Source organism: Pelmatolapia mariae, linkage group LG1, assembly GCF_036321145.2.
Source record: "Pelmatolapia mariae isolate MD_Pm_ZW linkage group LG1, Pm_UMD_F_2, whole genome shotgun sequence".
NCBI lineage: Eukaryota > Metazoa > Chordata > Actinopteri > Cichliformes > Cichlidae > Pelmatolapia > Pelmatolapia mariae.
This window is the reverse complement of record NC_086227.1, coordinates 16,214,339-16,227,099: the sequence shown is the minus strand read 5'-3', so window position 1 is coordinate 16,227,099 and position 12,761 is coordinate 16,214,339. Positions and strand designations below refer to the sequence as shown.

At 39.2% G+C, this 12,761-nt stretch overlaps 1 protein-coding gene across 3 annotated transcripts in view; it reads right to left on the bottom strand.

Annotated features, from left to right (window-relative positions):
- Positions 1-12,761, bottom strand: part of LOC134627676 (protein diaphanous homolog 3-like) — a 168,468-nt gene that overhangs the window by 80,376 nt on the left and 75,331 nt on the right. For all 3 annotated transcript variants that reach the window (XM_063474000.1, XM_063473992.1, XM_063474009.1), the window contains 2 exons: positions 12,002-12,241; positions 8,278-8,407 (listed from right to left, as the gene is read on the bottom strand). In XM_063474000.1, coding sequence (XP_063330070.1) covers positions 8,278-8,407; positions 12,002-12,241 — 370 coding nt within the window. The remainder of the gene's footprint in view (positions 1-8,277; positions 8,408-12,001; positions 12,242-12,761) is intronic.

Genomic DNA, 12,761 nt, shown 5'->3' with positions numbered 1-12,761 from the left:
GGTACAATCAAATGCATTATTATTTTCAAGCTCTGGAAGAATCAGAAAAACAACGCACAATAACAAAATAACAGGGAAAATGAAAGAGAAGCCAGCTCGATCGCAAAGCAGACTTATTATGGGTTCACACTGTGCCCAAAACACTGTGGGAATAAACAATGACAAAATATAAGCATCAAGTGAAAGTATGTTTAATACATAGCTGTTCATTATTCTGTTTTCCTCACGGTCGTGTGTTTGCGGTAAATAACCTAACATTAAAATACAATACCCTCGCCATCACACAAACTGTAGTGAAAGCAAATGACTGCTATGTTAATACTCGGTGTTGTGATACTTGATGTTGAAATACTCAATCAGCCATCATCGTGCCTTAAGGGTGCTGTACTATTTGAAGTCAGTATTACGGAGAAGTCGCATCAAGAGTCCAAATATGGACTCGTATTTCCCAGAGTTTTGTCCTTCAACATTTCAGGAAACTAAACACTGAATCCAGTTATTTTCAAACAGAGTTAGAATTAGTTAGAGTTAGTAAAGACCAAAATGTAAACGGCTGCATTTTCAAAATAAGAATAGCATCTAGCATATTTCAACTAGTAAACAAGTTGCAGATAAAGTTGAAAAAAAAATCCTAAATCAGATCAGATGCCAATCAGATGGTGGCAGGTAATATACACGGCCTAAGTAAAGTCTATAACTAGAAAAACGTGGTAACGCTAACCAACACAAAAGTATTAATTAAATCTAAATCTCTCTGTGATTTAATAGGGCTCCATAGTTTCATATTTGTAACTGCACCTTAATGCACTTTTAAAACAACAAGCAGGCAAAAGAAGAATACTCAGTAGTTGTTAGAAGTCTTTGCATATTTAAGGAATTAACAAGCACATATTACAACAGCGAGGCTCAGTAGTTAAAAACTTCAGGAACTAGTCTGGACTGTCTAGAGTCCAAAAGTATCACCCACTGAAAATATCTGGTACAACCTGAAACAAAAAAACAAACAAAAAAAAAAAAACAACACAAACACCCCAATGGATTACCTACTGCAACTGTTGAAACAACAGCAGCTGGTATTCAAGATAGAGATATCGCAGTCTTATCTCTTTGTACTGTTCACAATTAAATACATGATTTAAAATTTTCAAAACATTGTGTCACCAGCATTTTTGGACACGAGGCTTTACATTTACTCGGTAAGTGTGACGTCTGTGCATTACAGAGCAACAGATACAGCAGTACTGCACACCCTGAAGGCATGAAGGTGTGGCTGATTGAGTTAATATCTTTCTATTCCATTAATCCTTGGACTTTGGTCTTATCAACAGGTGCATGGATCATGCAGGTTGGAAAGCAGTGGAACGTGAAGCCTAACTTTCTGCTAAGTTGGTCATGGCTGACACTTTAAGCTAGTGACTGAATATAGCATATGGCTTAAATTACCCCGATTAGACCCCACTTGACAAAAAGGCATAAGCTGCTTAATTTTAAGTAGTTTCAAATTTCCCTTGATCCTAATACATGCTTTATGAAAAGAAAAAAAAGAGAAAGACTTCAATGTAGTTAAGCTTTCCTCTGACTTTAGAGCATAAACCCATTTCCTGATGGGAACATACCATCTTGGATTCACACACATGTTCTCTCAGACATCTTGACTCCTAATATTCTACAAAGTTTGCATTACTGAAGTTGTGCTTTTCATTTGAAGTTTAACAGAGTGTATGTGTGAACATGTGAATGTCCACACTCGTGAAATGTACAAATTACCAGCTTATGCTTTCAGCGTGCTGAGAGGAAAAGGCAGGTGGCACTTTTCAACCTGTTACTTATAATTGAGAAAGAAGACTTGAGTGCACTTCAGTAACACCGCAGCTAAAGAGTACTTTTTACTCGTCGCATGTTTTAGATTGTCCTGAATGCATTTTCACTTTATCGATTTTTGGATCTTAATTTTCTTTCTTCCTTCTTTTATCTCTTACTTGTATTCCTGCAATGATGCCTGCGGTCAGTCAAAGGCTTTAAAGGAGCAGACATTTAAAACTCTTGCTTCAAAAGTAGATTGTGACTAATAATATCTCCATCAGAGCCGCCTTCACAAAGCAACTGCTCTGCAATTCTTTTAAAGAAATCATCCTGTTTTTATGGACAGTAAAAAAAGGCAGAAGGCTCTTTAAGTATGAGTTAATGTTAATGTATCTTTGAGGAGAACTGTAGCAATGTGAAGGAAAAATATTTCTATCTCTGACTTCTGGAAGAGTTAAAATGGTTATTAGGAAGTGACACCTTATGGGACACTTATGATTATTATTTTTTAAATCCTGAAACAACTCTCCTATGCATAAATCATAGGCCAATTGCTGTGATTAATATAGAAAAGGATCTACTTTGTTAATTCATTTTCAATCCTGTACCTACTACTCAGATACTAATCAACATTAAAACTTACTATCAGATTAGATTCTCATTTTCAACAGTACTGATACTAACAGTGCTGTCTTGGCCTTCACACAGCATCCTGCACACAGATGGGCACATGGCACCTGCCAATACTTTTTTTGGAAACTTAGACTCCCCCTTCAACGACATTAAAGTGTTCAATAGTTATTATAAATGGTAATCTAGTGGCTAGCACACACATTGACTGTTTAACTTTTAGCAGCTACCAAGTAGCCACATTAGCTGTCTGTTAGGTTATTATTAAGTTAGCAGGTGGTGGCTAAAGCTAGTAATAAAATGATGGTTAATGTTGGAGTTCGGCAGCAAGCGTTATCAGTGCTGCTGGTCTATAAAATGAATTTAACGTGTTAATTTGACAGGATCACACAATCAAAGCACTACCTCAGAGAACCCAAAAATATTAAGTCACATGGCAGCAACTTAATGCATTTAGAGATGTAGACATGGCCACTACGTCAGAATGGGGAAGAAAGGTGATTAAAGTGGCTTTGAATGTGGCATGGTTAGTCAGGCTGGTGTCAAAAACTGCTGATCTGCTGGGATTTTAAGACACAACCATCTCTCAGGTTTACAAAAAATGGTCGGAATAAACAAAATATCCAGTAATTCTCTCAGTGAAAAAGCCTCAGTGATGCCAGAGGTCAAAGGAAAGTGCCACAACTGTTTCGAGCTAACAGTTAATCAAATAATCACTTGTTACAACCAAGACATGCAGAAAAGCAACAACTGCTACAACTGACCCTCGCTTACCACAGTTGGACAATAGAAGATTAGAAAAACATTGCCTGGTCTCAGGCAACACTCAGTAGGGTCAGAATTAGACATCCACAACATGAAAGCACAGATCTATCCTGCCTTTATCAACGGTTCAGGTTGCTCTTGGCACATTTTCTTGGCCTCCATATTCACCAGATCTTAATCCAGTAGAGCACCTTTGGGATGTGATGAACAGGAGATTCTCATCAAGGATGTGCAGCCAACAAACTGAAGCAACTGTGTGATGGTGGAATGTCAACATGGACCTTGTTCAATCTATGTTATGAAGAACTAAGATAGTTCTGATCGCTCCAACCCAGTTTTACCAAGGTGTACCTAATAAAGTTTTCCGTGAGTGCAGATACAGAATTAGGTATGTAGAAAGTTTTACTGATAATAATTGAAACATAATAATTGAAAATAATTGAAACAAAATAAAAATAGACAGTTGCCCCTAGATGGTGCTGCGTCTGAGCCCTTTTACAGAAATTCTGGCTGGCTCTGTCAGTGCTCATTAACTAATGAGAAATCTAAAAATGATCCATACACCCAGTATGATTAGTGTGGCTACATATTAAAAAAAAAAAAAAAAGTGAATAAACAATTATAATCTGACTCTAAATCCTTTTCTCCTGAAAGCTCAGTGCATTACCAGGCAACCAAAATCGCCTGAAGTAGGTGTGGGCAGCATTCAGACGAGGAAAGAGGCCAGACAGGCAGTCTGTTAATAGAAACGATTAAAGCCCTGTGATGATGCGGTAACTGAGAAAGGAGCAAGGGAGGGCAAGACAAAAGCAAAACAAAAAGGGATCTCATCTTTTCTTAGCTTTGCAATCTGCAGGCTTTTGTGAAGAAGCAACCTCACACAAAAGGGTATATGCATGAAAACCTAGGAACTATATATTATTTATCCTACAAGAGAGAAACAGAATCTAACACATAATTAGATCCATATACTTTGGACACTGGGTACTTTGGATAATACAAACAGAGGACACTTACTTAATGCTGCTATCCAACAATAGAAATACTAAATAGAACCAACATGTCTCAGTGAAGGTGCTCTGAACGGGGCAAAAAGCAAGGAGAAGAACTAAGAGATGACTGTGATGATGGATCTCTACACAGTACGTGCAAATAAGGCCTTGCATATGTCACCACAGGTCATCTGCCTTAATGCGACAATAGAGTGTCATCACTCCAGCCACAGAGCATTGAAGATGAGGCAGACTATATGTGAATCAGGGATACAGTATGCTTCAGGAGAAAACTGGCTTTTATCGGATCCTTCGCTTTAAAGAAAACACACAGAAATGTGTTTCAAAACAGAAGAGGCTTACGTCAGCCGTATACAACTCAAGACTTAGGAAATGAGAGTAGGAAATAAAACATAGCAAGGTGTTTCTTTTCTCTCACTGACCACTTTGCACTTGATTTCTTATTCTGTGCATTTAAGTGTGAGTGATTTTTATGAGCAGTGGGGCCTGAATGTCTCTTTGGTGCAGAGGAGTCGGAGACAGATCTAAGATATTTTGGAAGAAGAACAATTGAAATATTTGTGGAGGTCAAAATCCATTGACATCCTTTTATTAGTCTGCTAACCTGCTGTGCCATAAATGAGACAGTAGAGCATGCAACCCACAAACAGCCCCAGCACACACACAGTCACTGTATAAGCACCTTTGATATAATGAATTCTAAGAGAGAGGGAAAAAATTGACGCAAAAGCCTGATGTTTTGGTGAATCTGAAAATGTACAATCTACAGAACCACTTTAAAACAGCGCAGGACTAACATTAAAATGCACTGTAGAGCCCTCATTTTAAGTACTTTCAACCTGAGGCTCATTGTTTAGACTGCATGAAACAAAACTAGAAAACAAAGCTTGAACAGTATTTTTGGAGAGCCATCTCAGTGTAGCTGAATCGTTGTGTTACTGATTAAAGATTCCCCAGGGCCATAACCAGAACAGCTTTTCCATTTTTACTACACATACATCCATAGTTCTACTAATGCAGGCATGCCTGTTTAGCAGTACGTAGTAGTAAACAGCATTTCTGTTGCTGACAGGCGGTTTTTGAAGCTGCAAGCTGAAGTAGAGTGGTTGAGCACATTAACATGTCTCCGTATTTGTCTGCTTTCAACTTCAAACTCAGCACCGAGTACCACTCAACAAGCCGCCCTAACTGCTCAAATCGGCTGCTGTCTATTATAAGTGTGTGTCTGTTTGCGTGTGTGTCAGGCAAAAGAAGTTAAAACAAAAAGAGCCTGCAAGCAAAACCCAAAGACCAAGAACCAGACCGAGCAACAATCGGGGACCGATAGACGAATATTGACAGGCAGTTAAACAGATACATGTAAACTGACAGAGTGAAGCAGCAGAGACTGAGTGCATCTCAATATCAGGGGGAGAAATGATTATAGGTCTAAAAAGAAGAGAATGGGCAAAAATGAGAAGACAGACAGAAAGGATCCCTGAACTAAAGTACTGGACTGGCAGAGTGGGAAACAACGGTTGTGTTACAGTCTAAAGACAGCACCATTTACAAAGGAAGAACATATCATTACTGCTACCTCTGCTCAACCTTGTTTTCATGCTCAAGTAAGCTCTTTGGCTAGTGTATATAAATGCAATGCAGCCTTTTAGTCTGAGTACATGCCCATCAAATAGTTGTCAGACCCGATGAAAAGGAAGCCACTCAACAGCACGGCTTAGAGACAGGATCTGTGTGTCTGGATATAATATGTGAAGAGATAAGACGGTGCATGCATCTCCTAAGCTTATAGAATCATAAAGAAAGACAGTAGCACAGAAAGCAGTCCATATCTATATAGATGCAAATAAACTCAGCTTGAGGCCAGTGAAGTAAAGAGGTAGAGAAAACCTGCAGAGAGATCCAAGGACTGTGCTTTCCCTTGATCTCGCCATTGTACTTATGCATCGTGGCCAAAGCCTTCTGGACACACAGCACAGTTGGGAGAAATAAAACACTCGACAGTAGTGTTGTTATCTACAGATTATCAAAGCGCCAAAACAAGGGGAAAAAAAAATTGAAATCTTTATGAAGAACAGAGTCCAAACAAACAAACCAAAAAAAAAAAGAAAAAAGAGTCACACATTTCATCCTCCTATGTTTTCTCCTCCTCACACCTTCCTACACTCCCTCCTGCTGAGAATGGAGCAGTGGGTAAAATCTTCTTTAGAGCAGGAGGAAACACGCTGTGACAGTGCGACCTCACACACACACAAGCTGTACATTGGCAGCGGCTAACTGCTTCTTCCTGTGAATTGCCTGTGGCAATATGAACAAAGAACATGTCCGAGTTTCCTCCGACCACTGAGTCTGTCCCTGCTTGGCTGTGACCTTTACCACACTATAGAGACGCTGGCCACTCAGAGCACTTCTTCTGTACTTGTGTGTACCATGTTTGCAAGCACACCTGTGCAATACAGCCAAATTCTGTTCAAATCAACACAGAGACTTAAAAATGTTTTTAATCCCAGTCGCAGACATGACCTAAAACATAAGCCTTCAAACCTGAAGATGTGCCACAGAAGAAGATTAATGTTTGTATCAAACAGCGGTGCACATGAGATGACTGTGGCACAGATCAAACATGAAAATGATAAAATACAACGTATGTTTACAGAATCAACAAACATCCAATCCCCTGAGAGAGCAACAGAAGTAGAAAGCTAAGAGTAAAACAAAGGAATGCATACGAATGTTCCACTTCTTTCTAGGTAACACTGTCTAGGTAGCACTTCTGATGCCAAGCTTTCATTGCTTATGCTCATATATTATAAAAAAAACAAAAAACAAAAAAACAGGACAATATCAAACTAAAATCTAATGTCTTTTTATATTAGTGAAATATCATTTAAGATAAACAACAGACATGTATCACACATTATAACCACAATGTCACCTAACAAAATCAACAGGCAAAAGCCTAAGACAATAGCTGTGCAGTAGTCCTGTATTCATTTGCTTAGATAGCGGTGACTCAGTGAGGAAGTTTAAAGTGTCAGTATGTCGTTCTTATTTTTCTTTTCTCTCAGTGGGCATCCTCCTTCTGGCTAACAAACCACAAAAACAACACTGCACATGTGCAAACATCTTATTGACAGGTACTGCCGCTCGTTGTCACTCACTGAACGGAGAAGACCAGGAGAGAGGGGTTCATGGATTCATGCATTTCTGTCTATAGGTGTTTCTGGTGTTTGTTTTTTGGAGAAAAAAAAAAGTCACTAAAGGGGTATAAAAAATGATCTAGAGGGGAAAGTCTAAGTTAATCATGGCAAGAACCAATGCATGATAATAACTGCTGTGAGTGAGCGAGGGACATCGGGCAGGTGAGGTGAGATGGTAAATTCCACATTAGCAAGACAAAAGCTGAAAACGTAAGCCCATATCACATTATCTTCTAATGAGGTTGAGTGCTCCTATCATTTACTATCATCCAGATCATCACTATTATATCAAGTGCTTAATTGCCACAATCACATATCAGGCATTTTCTAAATAGATTCTTCAGTCTTCACGTTTAAGCATGCTTAGATGCATGAACAGATTATGCCATCATTATCCTTTTCTTCTTTAACTTTAACTGCAGAAGAGAAAATATCAAAAAAGTTAATAGTTTGTATGCCCATTGTTTCCTCATAATAATTCTTATCTTAGATGACCAATTTAGACCAGTTGCCAAATCTCTGCTGTTAAACATCACTAGAAATATCTCAGCTTGGTAGGAAGTAGATGAAACTCAAGCCATGCAACCATGGGAGAGCTAAAAACCTTGGGTTGACAGCAGGGGACCAAAGTAACAGCAGCACTGTGATATCACCTCAGAGAAAGTGGAAGGTAGAGAGTGTTAAAATTATCAAGTAGCAGCTGACTCTTACATGCTTAAAAATATGCTGGTAAACAGGTGAAAAATGGCTTCTGTACTGTATGAAAAAATGTGCTTTTAGAGACTTAGAAAATATATCACAACTGTCCAATAACAGTTTTATTATGTACAGTTGAGAAGTTTTTGCATCTAGGTGTTTAAGGATATTACCTCTGCTCGCTCGATCCACGTGCTCTAGGTCGTCAAGAAACTTGACCACGTCTGGAAATTCGTCCTCACAAACTTGTGCCAGGAAGTGAAGTAATGTTGTCTTCTGATCTGCTGACTTGGTGTCCTTTAGCTGTTGTGAAACATGGACACATAAAATATGTGCATTTATGCAGCTTTTTAAATAATAAGTAAATAATACAATGAATTTAATAATACAATAAATTGAAAAATAAAAAGTATACACAGGGCAAAAAAAATGCTCTAACAGGGGAAAAGTGACTCTGCATGTTGCTCAGAGTTTGTGTTATTGAAAATGTCACAGGTTAGGTCTAACCCTGTTAAGCACACACACTGCTCACTTGCTAAATAAATGTGTTTGCATGCATGAATCTGCTGAATCTGTCTTACTTTAATTTTTTTTAAAGTCAGAAATTATGTCATGTTTCTATAACACACCATATAAACCTGCCATATTAAAGGTTCCATACTTTAAAGGTTGGGATATTCATCATTTTTTTAGAGTATAAAGCAGGTCTAAAACACTCACTTTACGGAGAAGTGCACACAACCCATATTCAACATTTAAATCACCCTCAGTAATGTAAATAGCATGATTTATCCAGCACAAGCACAGTTACAAATATATCTAAATATAACCATAACAAGATAAAATTGAAAAAATACATTAAAAAAAATAAATAAACAAGTGGTAAGACAACTGCATGCAATCATCTCTTCCTCTTGGATCTAATTCTGGTTCAAAAATGCGGTCAACTCCGGGGTTTTGTTAGCAGCCCTTAGAAGGCTACATCTATACGAGGTAGGATCAAAAAGTTTTTCCAAGTCTGCACATAAATACAAAAGCCTTAGCCAATTTAAATTTAAATTCTCTCTCTTTCAAGGTCATTTGATTCTGAAATGCAGCGCTGCCAGTGCTCCTGTTACATTTGAATTGCTCCTGGAAATCTTGTGCATGTCTAGACTGAAGATCATCACAGGTGACAAGAGTTGCGCACCTCACCGCAGTGGATTTAAAACACAATCATCACTCACTACGCACCCCACTTTGTCCTGATGTCGGCTTACAGATGAAACACGTTCGTCTTAATAGTTAATACGTGTTAGGAAGTATGCTGTGCCGCTATGCTGTGTGCTTTCACATTTTATTTAGACCAGGCAACGTATGCATGTTTAGGATTCAGAGTTGAGCGCACTGCTGCTTTGTAACACATTTTGCAGTTTTGACACAACAGAAGAGCACGCACTGTGAATACACAAATGCAGGTTGTTAGAAAGGGGCTTTCAGGGAGCGATCAAATCTTTGCAAGAGTGCCGAAAGGCGGTGCGCCCTTTCACAAGGGCCCGACCCTTAAAAGGTACATCAGACAAATTTAAACCAGATGCAGTTTTTGCTTTTGATGGGCAAAGTCAAAGAACTTTTTTGTTGAACCATATAATAACAGAAATCGGGTATGGTACGTAAACAACATCCTTTTGGCCTTAGTTTCACAGTATTCATCGCTATGGCAGGAATCATGATACACATGCAGAGAAAAATGGGCGAGCATTTTGAGCTGCAAAATGAAAACCACACTTTGTGGATATCCTAGTTAAAAGGAGTGAAAGATGTGACTTTTATTAAATGCAAGACATTAGGTGTTCAATAAATTGCTTTTTTCTTAGTCAGTTGGGTAAGTGAGTGCATCACTAGTTGACGAAAACCTGCACGCCAGCCTACCTGTCATGTGTACAGAGCTTCACTTGCTATTCAGTAAGAAGGGTGAAAGCAGCATCAAAGGTACGTCTCCATGTTGTTTAATGTGATGTAGGTGAGCAGCTAATTTGCAATAGAGCTACAAACTACTGTTAGAAGTGCACTTTTTCCTAGATCATTTTTTGCGGTTAATGCTAACAACAACAAAAAACAAGGTTCAGCGCAGGGCTTGACGTACTCATGCTTGAAATCAGAAGTACTAATGTAGGTAAATATGCTGTCTGGTAATTGGAAAAAGAAGTCATTGTCCTTCATCTACTGTACTTACTCAAAGCAGTTCTGAGCTCTAGCTTAACAAATGCTGAGTGTTAACAGTGCCACACATGATTTTATGTCTCGTGATTACGTAGCAGATGTGTTCCTGCTCCCTGCACTTGGTGCCCATTTATTGCCAAAAGTAACAAATTTTTTATATTTCTCTGATAAATTTCCATCATTGATTTTTTTCTCGTTTCTTTCTTCTTCTTTTTTTATTAAACAGGCTAATTCCAAGATGTCTATCAGCATCCCCGCCAAACATGCCTCCTGCAGAGTGTGTTGCAGTGTATCTCTCTAGGTGATCTATTGGTAGACAGCAGTGTACTCAGACCCGCTGGGTTTAATCATGTTTGTATTATCTCCTCTAATCAAACATTCTCATCTCTCTTTTCATTTCTGTTCCCCAGTCCCCCCTTTTTTTTAATAAAAGCTTCAAGTGCTCACTCACAAAAGGTCCCTCTTTGAATTTAGATGGATGGTAATCGTAGGTGACAATGTAAACATTTTCCCTTTTACAGTTGGGATGGATGCAATTTTCCTGTGCTGTGGAGTGTGCCGTGGAATTAAGTTGTCAAACTCTGGGTATGGCGCGAAGGTGATGTCTTCCTCTATATATCCCGCCCGTAACATCAACATAAACCTTCCTTCAGACAACATACGCAGACAAAAGAAACTACTGTTTTAAATCCTTAACAGTCTCCTATTAACTGATATTACTGTCGTCCTAATGCATCTAATCCATCATGTTCGTACAAGTGTTTGCCTTTGTACTTGTATTTATATGAACATCAGCATCCAAGTCTAGGAGGGTAAAGAGGTGGCAGTGACAAATGACAGCAGTGCTCGTTACTGTGGAAACCGCAGTGGGTGTGCCAACAGCTGTAATGTAACCACTGGAGGAGACTAGCACCCCATTCTTCCCGTCACTATTACAAACTTTATGTTCTGTTTTCATGCCGCATAAAATCCTGAGTTACAGGTGCTGGGTACGTCTCTGTCCAAGAAGCACTAGTATTGCCGCGGGGAGGTTGTGTGAACTTTCAAAAGGGATAGTGGTTTGAGTTTCAGTTATCTTTTCTGGGCAGAAGAATGAGACTAAAGTACTCGGTGGGCTTAAATGCTTTGATAGAGGCCAGATGATAACGAAAACTCTGATAGTGTTCAATCAAATGAAATGGTTTAAAATAAAATGTCTCATTACAGCAGCTGCTTTGGATCAGTTTACTGATAAGGCTCAGACAAGGTGACCAAAGAGAGAGACACCGCTACACGTAGTAGTCTAATGGTATAGACACAGATATACATGAATCCCATAATGTATACTGATTCTTTCTTTAGTCTAATCACTGTTAACGCTCTTGGCTTGTACATTTGGCAGAAAAAAAGCAATCCACACAGGAAATGACCATTTTAACTCAAGGTTTTTGAGGACATAAAATGAGAGCGCAATAAAGAAAATAAGGAGAATCTATCAGGCTAGCTTCAACTAAAGGCCTAAAAAATCGTTTAGTTCAGGTCAGTAAAAAAAATTATATTTCTGTTACAGAACTCTGACTGCAAACACAGCTGTGTATCTCTTGAGAAAGTTTATTGAACTAGCATCACTCCTGTTGAACATTTGACACTGAAGGGATGACTGACTACAAACTGTGTGTGAACAGTTGAAATTAGGGTCAGCATTTCAACCCTTACCTTGCAAAGGGAGCTCAGGTCAAAGCCATATGATTGGGCGTTTCGAGAGCCCGCATTCATGTAATTCCCCAGTAGTAGCACCAGCTCCAATAAGCGGCCAAAGGAGCGGCTCTTCCTGACCTCATCACATGCGGCATTTACGGCCAGAATATCTGGTCGCAGATTGTTTACGTGCTCCTCAAACTGAAGCCGGAAGAGGATGTGGCTGAGGCGAGGACGCAGCCGCTTCACACTGCTCATCTGGGGAGGCAACAAAGTCAAGGTGGAAACAAGAAAACAAGAAGGCATAGATGGAAAAGGGATAGTAGGGGGAAAAGGGATTCGGAGAAAAGAGAATGAGGAAGGAGATGAGAAAAGGATGGGAAATGATGTCAAGGAGAGAAAACCACATCAAAGAACACAGTCAAACTTAAAATAACTACAATAACACATTTGACACACTCTCACATTCAGACGATCTAATTTAAAAGACATTTATGCAACCAGCATGTTGGAAAGTGTTGCTAGGCAGTAGTAATAGATGCTGGCAGTGATTTGATTTGGGACCCAGGTCTGGTAAGTTAATTGTGGAGTTAGTGTCCATATAGGGCAGGCAGTGGAGGGGTGGAATATACAATAGGCTGCCTTGGATTACCACTCTCACACAATTAGAGAAAATTGGAAAATATTGCATTGGGCCCAGGACCTGGCCGCCACAGTGATTGTGTATGTGTGTGCGGCGGGAGGGAGGGGTGCAGGTTCCAATTGTCTGTTTCACACA